The 13,088-nt window shown below is 47.9% G+C and overlaps 1 protein-coding gene across 5 annotated transcripts in view; it reads left to right on the top strand.

The window, feature by feature from the left end:
- Nucleotides 1–13,088, top strand: part of LOC132405624 (uncharacterized) — a 151,353-nt gene that overhangs the window by 22,164 nt on the left and 116,101 nt on the right. For all 5 annotated transcript variants that reach the window (XM_059990580.1, XM_059990579.1, XM_059990581.1 and 2 more), the window contains exon 3: nucleotides 2,013–2,122. In XM_059990580.1, the coding sequence (XP_059846563.1) occupies nucleotides 2,013–2,122 (110 nt within the window). The remainder of the gene's footprint in view (nucleotides 1–2,012; nucleotides 2,123–13,088) is intronic.

Here is a 13,088-nt window from a genome sequence, read left to right on the forward strand (position 1 = left end):
TCTTTCCGTTAGCCTAGTGAGTCAGTAGCATTCTACTCTCTCAGGGTTATCTTGCTCCTTAAGAGTTACCCTCATCTCACAATGTTATCCTTCTCTCTCAGTGTTAACGTACAAACAATTGAAATGGCAGTAGGTGCAGGCTGTCAGATCTCTCACACTTGCTCCACCAACTACTTTTGCGCCACTTTCCTAGAATGACCCTACATCACTAGATTCTCTTAACTAATACATAAATCATCCACCTTGATTAAATATTCTGCCTCCCCATCCCTGGCAATCAGTGATACCAAACAAGATCTCAGCAATGATTCAGTTCAACCAGGATATCCCTCACTCCTCTGATCCCAGAATGCCATGAAAGTTTCTGACAGGATGCAAGTCTGGAGTGGAGCCACACTTCCTAAGAAAGACTTTGTGGCTTTGTAACAAACATTAAGAATATGTCCGATACATGACAATGCTATTGAAATTACTCTGCAAAGAAATAATCAACTATCAACAAAGTAAAATCTATGTGAATACATAATGGTAATAATAAAATAGTCTGAAATGGTAAAATTAACAATACACTGAAAGCTTATTATCTGATTTCCAAATCAGGAATTCCCATGCAAATTCCAAACCTACTCGAGATCAGGCTGGCATACAATCTCACAGACCAATTCCTAGTATAATACTATGTAATCTCGGCAGGTCCAAGCCCACCATGGACCTCCACAGAGTGGCATATTCAATGGCTTCTGTCGCTCATCTTGAAGTGACTCATGGTGGCTCTGTGTTAGCTTAGAACGTACTTCACCACCAGCAGCTGAATGCTCACAGTTCCCTTCAGACCAACAAGTCAGCAGGATAGATAAAAATAGACATCTCAGTAAATCCCCAAATTAAGCCTTATATATTCTGACAGTGAGATGCTTCATGCTGATAGCCTTGATGAGTTTGATTTTATCTGATGGGAATGGTTAATTGGAAATAGCTTTTAACTACTTCTGAGGATCTGATTGTTTTTCTAGCACTCTGACATTTGGCTGCAATTCATTTTCATGACTTGGAAGCCCTTACTAAATTCATTTTTCTGATAAAACTTTTCCTTTGAATTACAGGGACCACTCTGAGAGAGTAAGAATGTATTGCCACCTCACCACTGCACTGACTACTCTGTATTCTCCTGGCTTCAAATTAAGTGAAATTTCAAAATGTACTCTTTCATCAGCTGCCCCTTTAACATTTTCAAAGCCGCTGGAGAACCTGTAAAAAAAAGAGTGTATGCATTTGTAAGTTTCAAATAAGCCTAAATAAATAAAAAGCTCATGGAAATATGATTGACATATCTGGAGATCAAGACCAGTAGTTTGCTACCAGTATGTTAACCAGCATTTAGAATCAGAGAGTTTAGAAATGGGCTCTTCAGCCCAACAAGTCCATGCTAACTATCTGGTGCCTATCTATACCAATCATAATTAACAAAATCAAATCGTGTTTTTGTCAACTGCGCAAGTACTGTACAGCTATGCACAGTTGCAATGAAAATTACAGAATCATAGACACATAATATCAGATGCATTCACAAGAAAAAAATAAATTAACAGCATAAATTACCCAAATAATACCATAAGTTATATTGGCACTTGAGCCAAAGCTTTTAAAGCCTTGGAAGTTGAATTGTTATCCAGACACTTCATAAATATCATGGAAGTCCCTTCTTCCACCATCCACTTTTCAGGCATTGGGTTCCAGATTCCAACTATTCTGTAGGTGAAGAAGTCCTTTCTCAGATCCTCACTAAATCCCTTACAGGACACTTTCCCCTGATCCAGTGTCCACTAAACTTCAATATTTGTCACGGTTGAAGAGGGTTGGGAGATGGATGCGATCATCCCATTCTCCATTTCACACAATGAAATCCAGCAAGTACAAGTGTCTCTCCTCCTCACTGTCTGATCGGATAGAAAGAAGTTTTCATCATTTCCCAATGTACTTGTGTCCATTTTTTTCCCCATTTTCTCTTGCAGCATGGAAACCATACCCTGTTGATGGAAGACCCCAGAATAGTCTTGCTGCAAAAGGTTTCCGGAGTGTAAGACCCAAATTCCTTGAATCTGCCAAGAAACCAGCACTCCAGGTAAATTCTATGTACTGTGAAATTGATCTTACAATAATCTTGACGATAACATTTATTGTAATATAAAGTACTTATTCATTCTCCATAATGTCAGCTAATGCCCTATATCCAGCCGATTCTCTACATCCATCTGACTCTCTATAACCAGCTCAATCCCTACATCCAGCTCATTCCCTATATCCAGACCATTCCCTACATCCAGCTCATTCCCTACATCCAGCTCAATCCCTACATCCAGCTCATTCCCTACATCCAGCTCATTCCCTATATCCAGACCATTCCCTACATCCAGATCATTCTCCACATCCAGCCCATTCCCTACATCCAGCTCGTTCCCTATATCCAGACCATTCCCTACATCCAGCTCATTCCCTACATCCAGCCCATTCCCTATATCCAGACCATTCCCTACATCCAGCTCATTCCCTACATCCAGCCCATTCCCTATATCCAGACCATTCCCTACATCCAGCTCATTCTCCACATCCAGCCCATTCCCTACATCCAGCTCAATCCCTATATCCAGCTCATTCCCTACATCCAGCTCAATCCCTACATCCAGCTCATTCCCTATATCCAGCTCAATCCCTACATCCAGCTCAATCCCTACATCCAGCCCATTCCCTACATCCAGCTCATTCTCCACATCCAGCCCATTCCCTACATCCAGCTCAATCCCTACATCCAGCTCAATCCCTACATCCAGCTCATTCCCTACATCCAGCTCAATCCCTATATCCAGCTCATTCCCTACATCCAGCTCATTCCCTACATCCAGCTCATTCCCTACATCCAGCTCAATCCCTACATCCAGCTCATTCCCTACATCCAGCTCAATCCCTACATCCAGCTCATTCTCCACATCCAGCCCATTCCCTACATCCAGCTCATTCCCTACATCCAGCTCATTCCCTACATCCAGCTCAATCCCTACATCCAGCTCATTCCCTACATCCAGCTCAATCCTTACATCCAGCTCATTCTCCACATCCAGCTCATTCCCTACATCCAGCTCATTCCCTACATCCAGCTCATTCTCCACATCCAGCCCATTCCCTACATTCAGCTCAATCCCTACATCCAGCTCATTCCCTACATCCAGCTCATTCTCCACATCCAGCTCAATCCCTACATCCAGCTCAATCCCTACATCCAGCTCAATCCCCACATCCAGCCCATTCCCTACATCCAGCTCATTCCCTACATCCAGCTCAATCCCTACATCCAGCTCAATCCCTACATCCAGTTCATTCCCTACATCCAGCTCATTCCCTACATCCAGCTCATTCCCTACATCCAGCTCATTCCCTACATCCAGCTCAATCCCTACATCCAGCTCATTCCCTACATCCAGCTCAATCCCTACATCCAGCTCATTCTCCACATCCAGCCCATTCCCTACATCCAGCTCAATCCCTACATCCAGCTCATTCCCTACATCCAGCTCATTCCCTACATCCAGCTCATTCCCTACATCCAGCTCATTCCCTACATCCAGCTCAATCCCTACATCCAGCTCAATCCCTACATCCAGCTCATTCCCTACATCCAGCTCAATCCCTACATCCAGCTCATTCCCTACATCCAGCTCTTTCTCCACATCCAGCCCATTCCTTACATCCAGCTCATTCCCTACATCCAGCTCAATCCCTACATCCAGCTCAATCCCTACATCCAGCTCAATCCCTACATCCAGCCCATTCCCTACATCCAGCTCATTCCCTACATCCAGCTCAATCCCTACATCCAGCTCAATCCCTACATCCAGCTCATTCCCTACATCCAGCTCATTCCCTACATCCAGCTCATTCCCTACATCCAGCTCATTCCCTACATCCAGCTCAATCCCTACATCCAGCTCATTCCCTACATCCAGCTCAATCCCTACATCCAGCTCATTCTCCACATCCAGCCCATTCCCTACATCCAGCTCAATCCCTACATCCAGCTCATTCCCTACATCCAGCTCATTCCCTACATCCAGCTCATTCCCTACATCCAGCTCAATCCCTACATCCAGCTCAATCCCTACATCCAGCTCATTCCCTACATCCAGCTCAATCCCTACATCCAGTTCATTCCCTACATCCAGCTCTTTCTCCACATACAGCCCATTCCTTACATCCAGCTCATTCCCTGCATCCAGCTCATTCCCTACATCCAGCTCAATCCCTACATCCAGCTCATTCCCTACATCCAGCTCAATCCCTACATCCAGCTCATTCTCCACATCCAGCCCATTCCCTACATCCAGCTCAACCCCTACAGCGAGCTCATTCCCTACATCCAGATCATTCCCTATATCCAGCCCATTCCCTACATCCAGCTCATTCCCTACAGCCAGCTCATTTCCTACATCCAGCCCATTTCCCTACATCCAGCCCATTCCCTACATCCAGCTCAATCCCTACATCCAGCTCATTCCCTACATCCAGCTCAATCCCTACATCCAGCTCATTCCCTACATCCAGCTCAATCCCTACATCCAGCTCATTCCCTACATCCAGCTCAATCCCTACATCCAGCTCATTCTCCACATCCAGCTCATTCCCTACATCCAGCTCAATCCCTACATCCAGCTCATTCCCTACATCCAGCTCAATCCCTACATCCAGCTCATTCCCTACATCCAGCTCAATCCCTACATCCAGCTCAATCCCTACATCCAGCTCATTCCCTACATCCAGCTCAATCCCTACATCCAGCTCATTCCCTACATCCAGCTCAATCCCTACATCCAGCTCATTCTCCACATCCAGCCCATTCCCTACATCCAGCTCAATCCCTACATCCAGCTCATTCCCTACATCCAGCTCAATCCCTACATCCAGCTCATTCCCTACATCCAGCTCAATCCCTACATCCAGCTCATTCTCCACATCCAGCTCATTCCCTACATCCAGCTCAACCCCTACATCCAGCCCATTCCCTACATCCAGCTCAACCCCTACAGCCAGCTCATTCCCTACATCCAGCTCATTCTCCACATCCAGCCCATTCCCTACATCCAGCTCAATCCCTATATCCAGCTCATTCCCTACATCCAGCTCAATCCCTACATCCAGCTCATTCCCTATATCCAGCTCAATCCCTACATCCAGCTCAATCCCTACATCCAGCCCATTCCCTACATCCAGCTCATTCTCCACATCCAGCCCATTCCCTACATCCAGCTCAATCCCTACATCCAGCTCAATCCCTACATCCAGCTCATTCCCTACATCCAGCTCAATCCCTATATCCAGCTCATTCCCTACATCCAGCTCATTCCCTACATCCAGCTCATTCCCTACATCCAGCTCAATCCCTACATCCAGCTCATTCCCTACATCCAGCTCAATCCCTACATCCAGCTCATTCTCCACATCCAGCCCATTCCCAACATCCAGCTCATTCCCTACATCCAGCTCGTTCCCTACATCCAGCTCAATCCCTACATCCAGCTCATTCCCTACATCCAGCTCAATCCTTACATCCAGCTCATTCTCCACATCCAGCTCATTCCCTACATCCAGCTCATTCCCTACATCCAGCTCATTCTCCACATCCAGCCCATTCCCTACATTCAGCTCAATCCCTACATCCAGCTCATTCCCTACATCCAGCTCATTCTCCACATCCAGCTCAATCCCTACATCCAGCTCAATCCCTACATCCAGCTCAATCCCTACATCCAGCCCATTCCCTACATCCAGCTCATTCCCTACATCCAGCTCAATCCCTACATCCAGCTCAATCCCTACATCCAGCTCATTCCCTACATCCAGCTCATTCCCTACATCCAGCTCATTCCCTACATCCAGCTCATTCCCTACATCCAGCTCAATCCCTACATCCAGCTCATTCCCTACATCCAGCTCAATCCCTACATCCAGCTCATTCTCCACATCCAGCCCATTCCCTACATCCAGCTCAATCCCTACATCCAGCTCATTCCCTACATCCAGCTCATTCCCTACATCCAGCTCATTCCCTACATCCAGCTCATTCCCTACATCCAGCTCAATCCCTACATCCAGCTCAATCCCTACATCCAGCTCATTCCCTACATCCAGCTCAATCCCTACATCCAGCTCATTCCCTACATCCAGCTCTTTCTCCACATCCAGCCCATTCCTTACATCCAGCTCATTCCCTACATCCAGCTCAATCCCTACATCCAGCTCAATCCCTACATCCAGCTCAATCCCTACATCCAGCCCATTCCCTACATCCAGCTCATTCCCTACATCCAGCTCAATCCCTACATCCAGCTCAATCCCTACATCCAGCTCATTCCCTACATCCAGCTCAATCCCTACATCCAGCTCATTCCCTACATCCAGCTCAATCCCTACATCCAGCTCATTCTCCACATCCAGCCCATTCCCTACATCCAGCTCAATCCCTACATCCAGCTCATTCTCCACATCCAGCCCATTCCCTACATCCAGCTCAATCCCTACATCCAGCTCATTCCCTACATCCAGCTCAATCCCTACATCCAGCTCATTCCCTACATCCAGCTCAATCCCTACATCCAGCTCATTCTCCACATCCAGCTCATTCCCTACATCCAGCTCAACCCCTACATCCAGCCCATTCCCTACATCCAGCTCAACCCCTACAGCCAGCTCATTCCCTACATCCAGCTCATTCTCCACATCCAGCCCATTCCCTACATCCAGCTCAATCCCTATATCCAGCTCATTCCCTACATCCAGCTCAATCCCTACATCCAGCTCATTCCCTATATCCAGCTCAATCCCTACATCCAGCTCAATCCCTACATCCAGCCCATTCCCTACATCCAGCTCATTCTCCACATCCAGCCCATTCCCTACATCCAGCTCAATCCCTACATCCAGCTCAATCCCTACATCCAGCTCATTCCCTACATCCAGCTCAATCCCTATATCCAGCTCATTCCCTACATCCAGCTCATTCCCTACATCCAGCTCATTCCCTACATCCAGCTCAATCCCTACATCCAGCTCATTCCCTACATCCAGCTCAATCCCTACATCCAGCTCATTCTCCACATCCAGCCCATTCCCTACATCCAGCTCATTCCCTACATCCAGCTCGTTCCCTACATCCAGCTCAATCCCTACATCCAGCTCATTCCCTACATCCAGCTCAATCCTTACATCCAGCTCATTCTCCACATCCAGCTCATTCCCTACATCCAGCTCATTCCCTACATCCAGCTCATTCTCCACATCCAGCCCATTCCCTACATTCAGCTCAATCCCTACATCCAGCTCATTCCCTACATCCAGCTCATTCTCCACATCCAGCTCAATCCCTACATCCAGCTCAATCCCTACATCCAGCTCAATCCCTACATCCAGCCCATTCCCTACATCCAGCTCATTCCCTACATCCAGCTCAATCCCTACATCCAGCTCAATCCCTACATCCAGCTCATTCCCTACATCCAGCTCATTCCCTACATCCAGCTCATTCCCTACATCCAGCTCATTCCCTACATCCAGCTCAATCCCTACATCCAGCTCATTCCCTACATCCAGCTCAATCCCTACATCCAGCTCATTCTCCACATCCAGCCCATTCCCTACATCCAGCTCAATCCCTACATCCAGCTCATTCCCTACATCCAGCTCATTCCCTACATCCAGCTCATTCCCTACATCCAGCTCATTCCCTACATCCAGCTCAATCCCTACATCCAGCTCAATCCCTACATCCAGCTCATTCCCTACATCCAGCTCAATCCCTACATCCAGCTCATTCCCTACATCCAGCTCTTTCTCCACATCCAGCCCATTCCTTACATCCAGCTCATTCCCTACATCCAGCTCAATCCCTACATCCAGCTCAATCCCTACATCCAGCTCAATCCCTACATCCAGCCCATTCCCTACATCCAGCTCATTCCCTACATCCAGCTCAATCCCTACATCCAGCTCAATCCCTACATCCAGCTCATTCCCTACATCCAGCTCAATCCCTACATCCAGCTCATTCCCTACATCCAGCTCAATCCCTACATCCAGCTCATTCTCCACATCCAGCCCATTCCCTACATCCAGCTCAATCCCTACATCCAGCTCATTCCCTACATCCAGCTCATTCCCTACATCCAGCTCATTCCCTACATCCAGCTCAATCCCTACATCCAGCTCAATCCCTACATCCAGCTCATTCCCTACATCCAGCTCAATCCCTACATCCAGCTCATTCCCTACATCCAGCTCTTTCTCCACATACAGCCCATTCCTTACATCCAGCTCATTCCCTGCATCCAGCTCATTCCCTACATCCAGCTCAATCCCTACATCCAGCTCATTCCCTACATCCAGCTCAATCCCTACATCCAGCTCATTCTCCACATCCAGCCCATTCCCTACATCCAGCTCAACCCCTACAGCGAGCTCATTCCCTACATCCAGATCATTCCCTATATCCAGCCCATTCCCTACATCCAGCTCATTCCCTACAGCCAGCTCATTTCCTACATCCAGCCCATTTCCCTACATCCAGCCCATTCCCTACATCCAGCTCAATCCCTACATCCAGCTCATTCCCTACATCCAGCTCAATCCCTACATCCAGCTCATTCTCCACATCCAGCTCATTCCCTACATCCAGCTCAATCCCTACATCCAGCTCATTCCCTACATCCAGCTCAATCCCTACATCCAGCTCATTCCCTACATCCAGCTCAATCCCTACATCCAGCTCAATCCCTACATCCAGCTCATTCCCTACATCCAGCTCAATCCCTACATCCAGCTCATTCCCTACATCCAGCTCAATCCCTACATCCAGCTCATTCTCCACATCCAGCCCATTCCCTACATCCAGCTCAATCCCTACATCCAGCTCATTCCCTACATCCAGCTCAATCCCTACATCCAGCTCATTCCCTACATCCAGCTCAATCCCTACATCCAGCTCATTCTCCACATCCAGCTCATTCCCTACATCCAGCTCAACCCCTACATCCAGCCCATTCCCTACATCCAGCTCAACCCCTACAGCCAGCTCATTCCCTACATCCAGCTCATTCCCTACAGCCAGCTCATTTCCTACATCCAGCCCATTCCCTACATCCAGCCCATTCCCTACATCCAGCTCATTCCCTATATCCAGACCATTCCCTACATCCAGCTCATTCCCTACATCCAGCTCAATCCCTACATCCAGCTCATTCCCTACATCCAGCTCATTCCCTATATCCAGACCATTCCCTACATCCAGATCATTCTCCACATCCAGCCCATTCCCTACATCCAGCTCATTCCCTATATCCAGACCATTCCCTACATCCAGCTCATTCCCTACATCCAGCCCATTCCCTATATCCAGACCATTCCCTACATCCAGCTCATTCCCTACATCCAGCCCATTCCCTATATCCAGACCATTCCCTACATCCAGCTCATTCTCCACATCCAGCCCATTCCCTACATCCAGCTCAATCCCTATATCCAGCTCATTCCCTACATCCAGCTCAATCCCTACATCCAGCTCATTCCCTATATCCAGCTCAATCACTACATCCAGCTCAATCCCTACATCCAGCCCATTCCCTACATCCAGCTCATTCTCCACATCCAGCCCATTCCCTACATCCAGCTCAATCCCTACATCCAGCTCAATCCCTACATCCAGCTCATTCCCTACATCCAGCTCAATCCCTATATCCAGCTCATTCCCTACATCCAGCTCATTCCCTACATCCAGCTCATTCCCTACATCCAGCTCAATCCCTACATCCAGCTCATTCCCTACATCCAGCTCAATCCCTACATCCAGCTCATTCTCCACATCCAGCCCATTCCCTACATCCAGCTCTTTCCCTACATCCAGCTCATTCCCTACATCCAGCTCAATCCCTACATCCAGCTCATTCCCTACATCCAGCTCAATCCCTACATCCAGCTCATTCTCCACATCCAGCTCATTCCCTACATCCAGCTCATTCCCTACATCCAGCTCATTCTCCACATCCAGCCCATTCCCTACATTCAGCTCAATCCCTACATCCAGCTCATTCCCTACATCCAGCTCATTCTCCACATCCAGCTCAATCCCTACATCCAGCTCAATCCCTACATCCAGCTCAATCCCTACATCCAGCCCATTCCCTACATCCAGCTCATTCCCTACATCCAGCTCAATCCCTACATCCAGCTCAATCCCTACATCCAGCTCATTCCCTACATCCAGCTCATTCCCTACATCCAGCTCATTCCCTACATCCAGCTCATTCCCTACATCCAGCTCAATCCCTACATCCAGCTCATTCCCTACATCCAGCTCAATCCCTACATCCAGCTCATTCTCCACATCCAGCCCATTCCCTACATCCAGCTCAATCCCTACATCCAGCTCATTCCCTACATCCAGCTCATTCCCTACATCCAGCTCATTCCCTACATCCAGCTCAATCCCTACATCCAGCTCAATCCCTACATCCAGCTCATTCCCCACATCCAGCTCAATCCCTACATCCAGCTCATTCCCTACATCCAGCTCTTTCTCCACATCCAGCCCATTCCTTACATCCAGCTCATTCCCTACATCCAGCTCAATCCCTACATCCAGCTCAATCCCTACATCCAGCTCAATCCCTACATCCAGCCCATTCCCTACATCCAGCTCATTCCCTACATCCAGCTCAATCCCTACATCCAGCTCAATCCCTACATCCAGCTCATTCCCTACATCCAGCTCATTCCCTACATCCAGCTCAATCCCTACATCCAGCTCATTCCCTACATCCAGCTCAATCCCTACATCCAGCTCATTCTCCACATCCAGCCCATTCCCTACATCCAGCTCAATCCCTACATCCAGTTCATTCCCTACATCCAGCTCATTCCCTACATCCAGCTCATTCCCTACATCCAGCTCAATCCCTACATCCAGCTCAATCCCTACATCCAGCTCATTCCCTACACCCAGCTCAATCCCTACATCCAGCTCATTCCCTACATCCAGCTCTTTCTCCACATCCAGCCCATTCCTTACATCCAGCTCATTCCCTGCATCCAGCTCATTCCCTACATCCAGCTCAATCCCTACATCCAGCTCATTCCCTACATCCAGCTCAATCCCTACATCCAGCTCATTCTCCACATCCAGCCCATTCCCTACATCCAGCTCAACCCCTACAGCCAGCTCATTCCCTACATCCAGATCATTCCCTATATCCAGCCCATTCCCTACATCCAGCTCATTCCCTACAGCCAGCTCATTTCCTACATCCAGCCCATTTCCCTACATCCAGCCCATTCCCTACATCCAGCTCAATCCCTACATCCAGCTCATTCCCTACATCCAGCTCAATCCCTACATCCAGCTCATTCTCCACATCCAGCTCATTCCCTACATCCAGCTCAATCCCTACATCCAGCTCATTCCCTACATCCAGCTCAATCCCTACATCCAGCTCATTCCCTACATCCAGCTCAATCCCTACATCCAGCTCAATCCCTACATCCAGCTCATTCCCTACATCCAGCTCAATCCCTACATCCAGCTCATTCCCTACATCCAGCTCAATCCCTACATCCAGCTCATTCTCCACATCCAGCCCATTCCCTACATCCAGCTCAATCCCTACATCCAGCTCATTCCCTACATCCAGCTCAATCCCTACATCCAGCTCATTCCCTACATCCAGCTCAATCCCTACATCCAGCTCATTCTCCACATCCAGCTCATTCCCTACATCCAGCTCAACCCCTACATCCAGCCCATTCCCTACATCCAGCTCAACCCCTACAGCCAGCTCATTCCCTACATCCAGCTCATTCCCTACAGCCAGCTCATTTCCTACATCCAGCCCATTCCCTACATCCAGCCCATTCCCTACATCCAGCTCATTCCCTACATCCAGCTCAACCCCTACATCCAGCCCATTCCCTACATCCAGCTCAACCCCTACATCCAGATCATTCCCTATATCCAGCCCATTCCCTATATCCAGCTCAATCCCTACATCCAGCTCATTCCCTACATCCAGCTCATTCCCTACAGACAGCTCATTCCCTACATCCAGCCCATTCCCTACATCCAGCTCATTCCCTACATCCAGATCATTCCCTATATCCAGCCCATTCCCTATATCCAGCTCAATCCCTACATCCAGCTCATTCCCTACATCCAGCTCATTCCCTACAGCCAGCTCATTCCCTACATCCAGCCCATTCCCTACATCCAGCTCTTTCCTTACATCCAGCTCATTCCCTATATCCAGCTCATTTCCTACATCCAGAACCTTCCCTATATCCAGCTCATTACCTGCATCCAGCCCATTCCCTACATCCAGCCCATTCCCTACATCCAGCCCATTCCCTATATCCAGCTCATTCCCTGCATCTTGCTCATTCCCTGCATCCAGCTCATTCCCTGCATCCAGCTCATTCCCTACATCCAGCTCATTCCCTATATCCAGCTCATTCCCTGCATCCAGCTCATTCTCCACATCCAGCTCATTCCCTACATCCAGCTCATTCCCTACATCCAGCCCATTCCCTAAAGCCAGCTCTTTCCCTATATCCAGCTTTTAATTTTTTCCAGCTAATCGGCATATGTGAGACTTGCTCAAACCAAGCATTTTAAATGGGTTAACGCCAATGTTAAGACAGCATTGGGAATAGCTTTAAAGGAAAGTTTTTCGGATGAATACTAATAAAACAAATCCCTGTGAAGAGTTACTCAGCTTTGTACTGTTTCATTAAATATTATGATTTTCTTAGATATTTCATGGGCAGAATATGAATTTTTAACAATCCAGAATAAATTGAGTTTACATTATTGGACTAGAATTATCTTGAGTCTATACTTCTACCACTGTTTGGTATTTGTGTCATTAACTTTGTTCCTGGGACTTGAAGTGTTTGCCTGTCATTTTCTTGAACACTCGTGTTTTGTTTTTCACAACCTTGCCACTCCTGGCTTCTGTCGTCACTGCCCAGTGACACTACAGCCTGTTACACTCTCTTCTAAA

The sequence above is a fragment of the Hypanus sabinus genome, chromosome 15, assembly GCF_030144855.1.
Source record: "Hypanus sabinus isolate sHypSab1 chromosome 15, sHypSab1.hap1, whole genome shotgun sequence".
Taxonomy (NCBI): domain Eukaryota; kingdom Metazoa; phylum Chordata; class Chondrichthyes; order Myliobatiformes; family Dasyatidae; genus Hypanus; species Hypanus sabinus.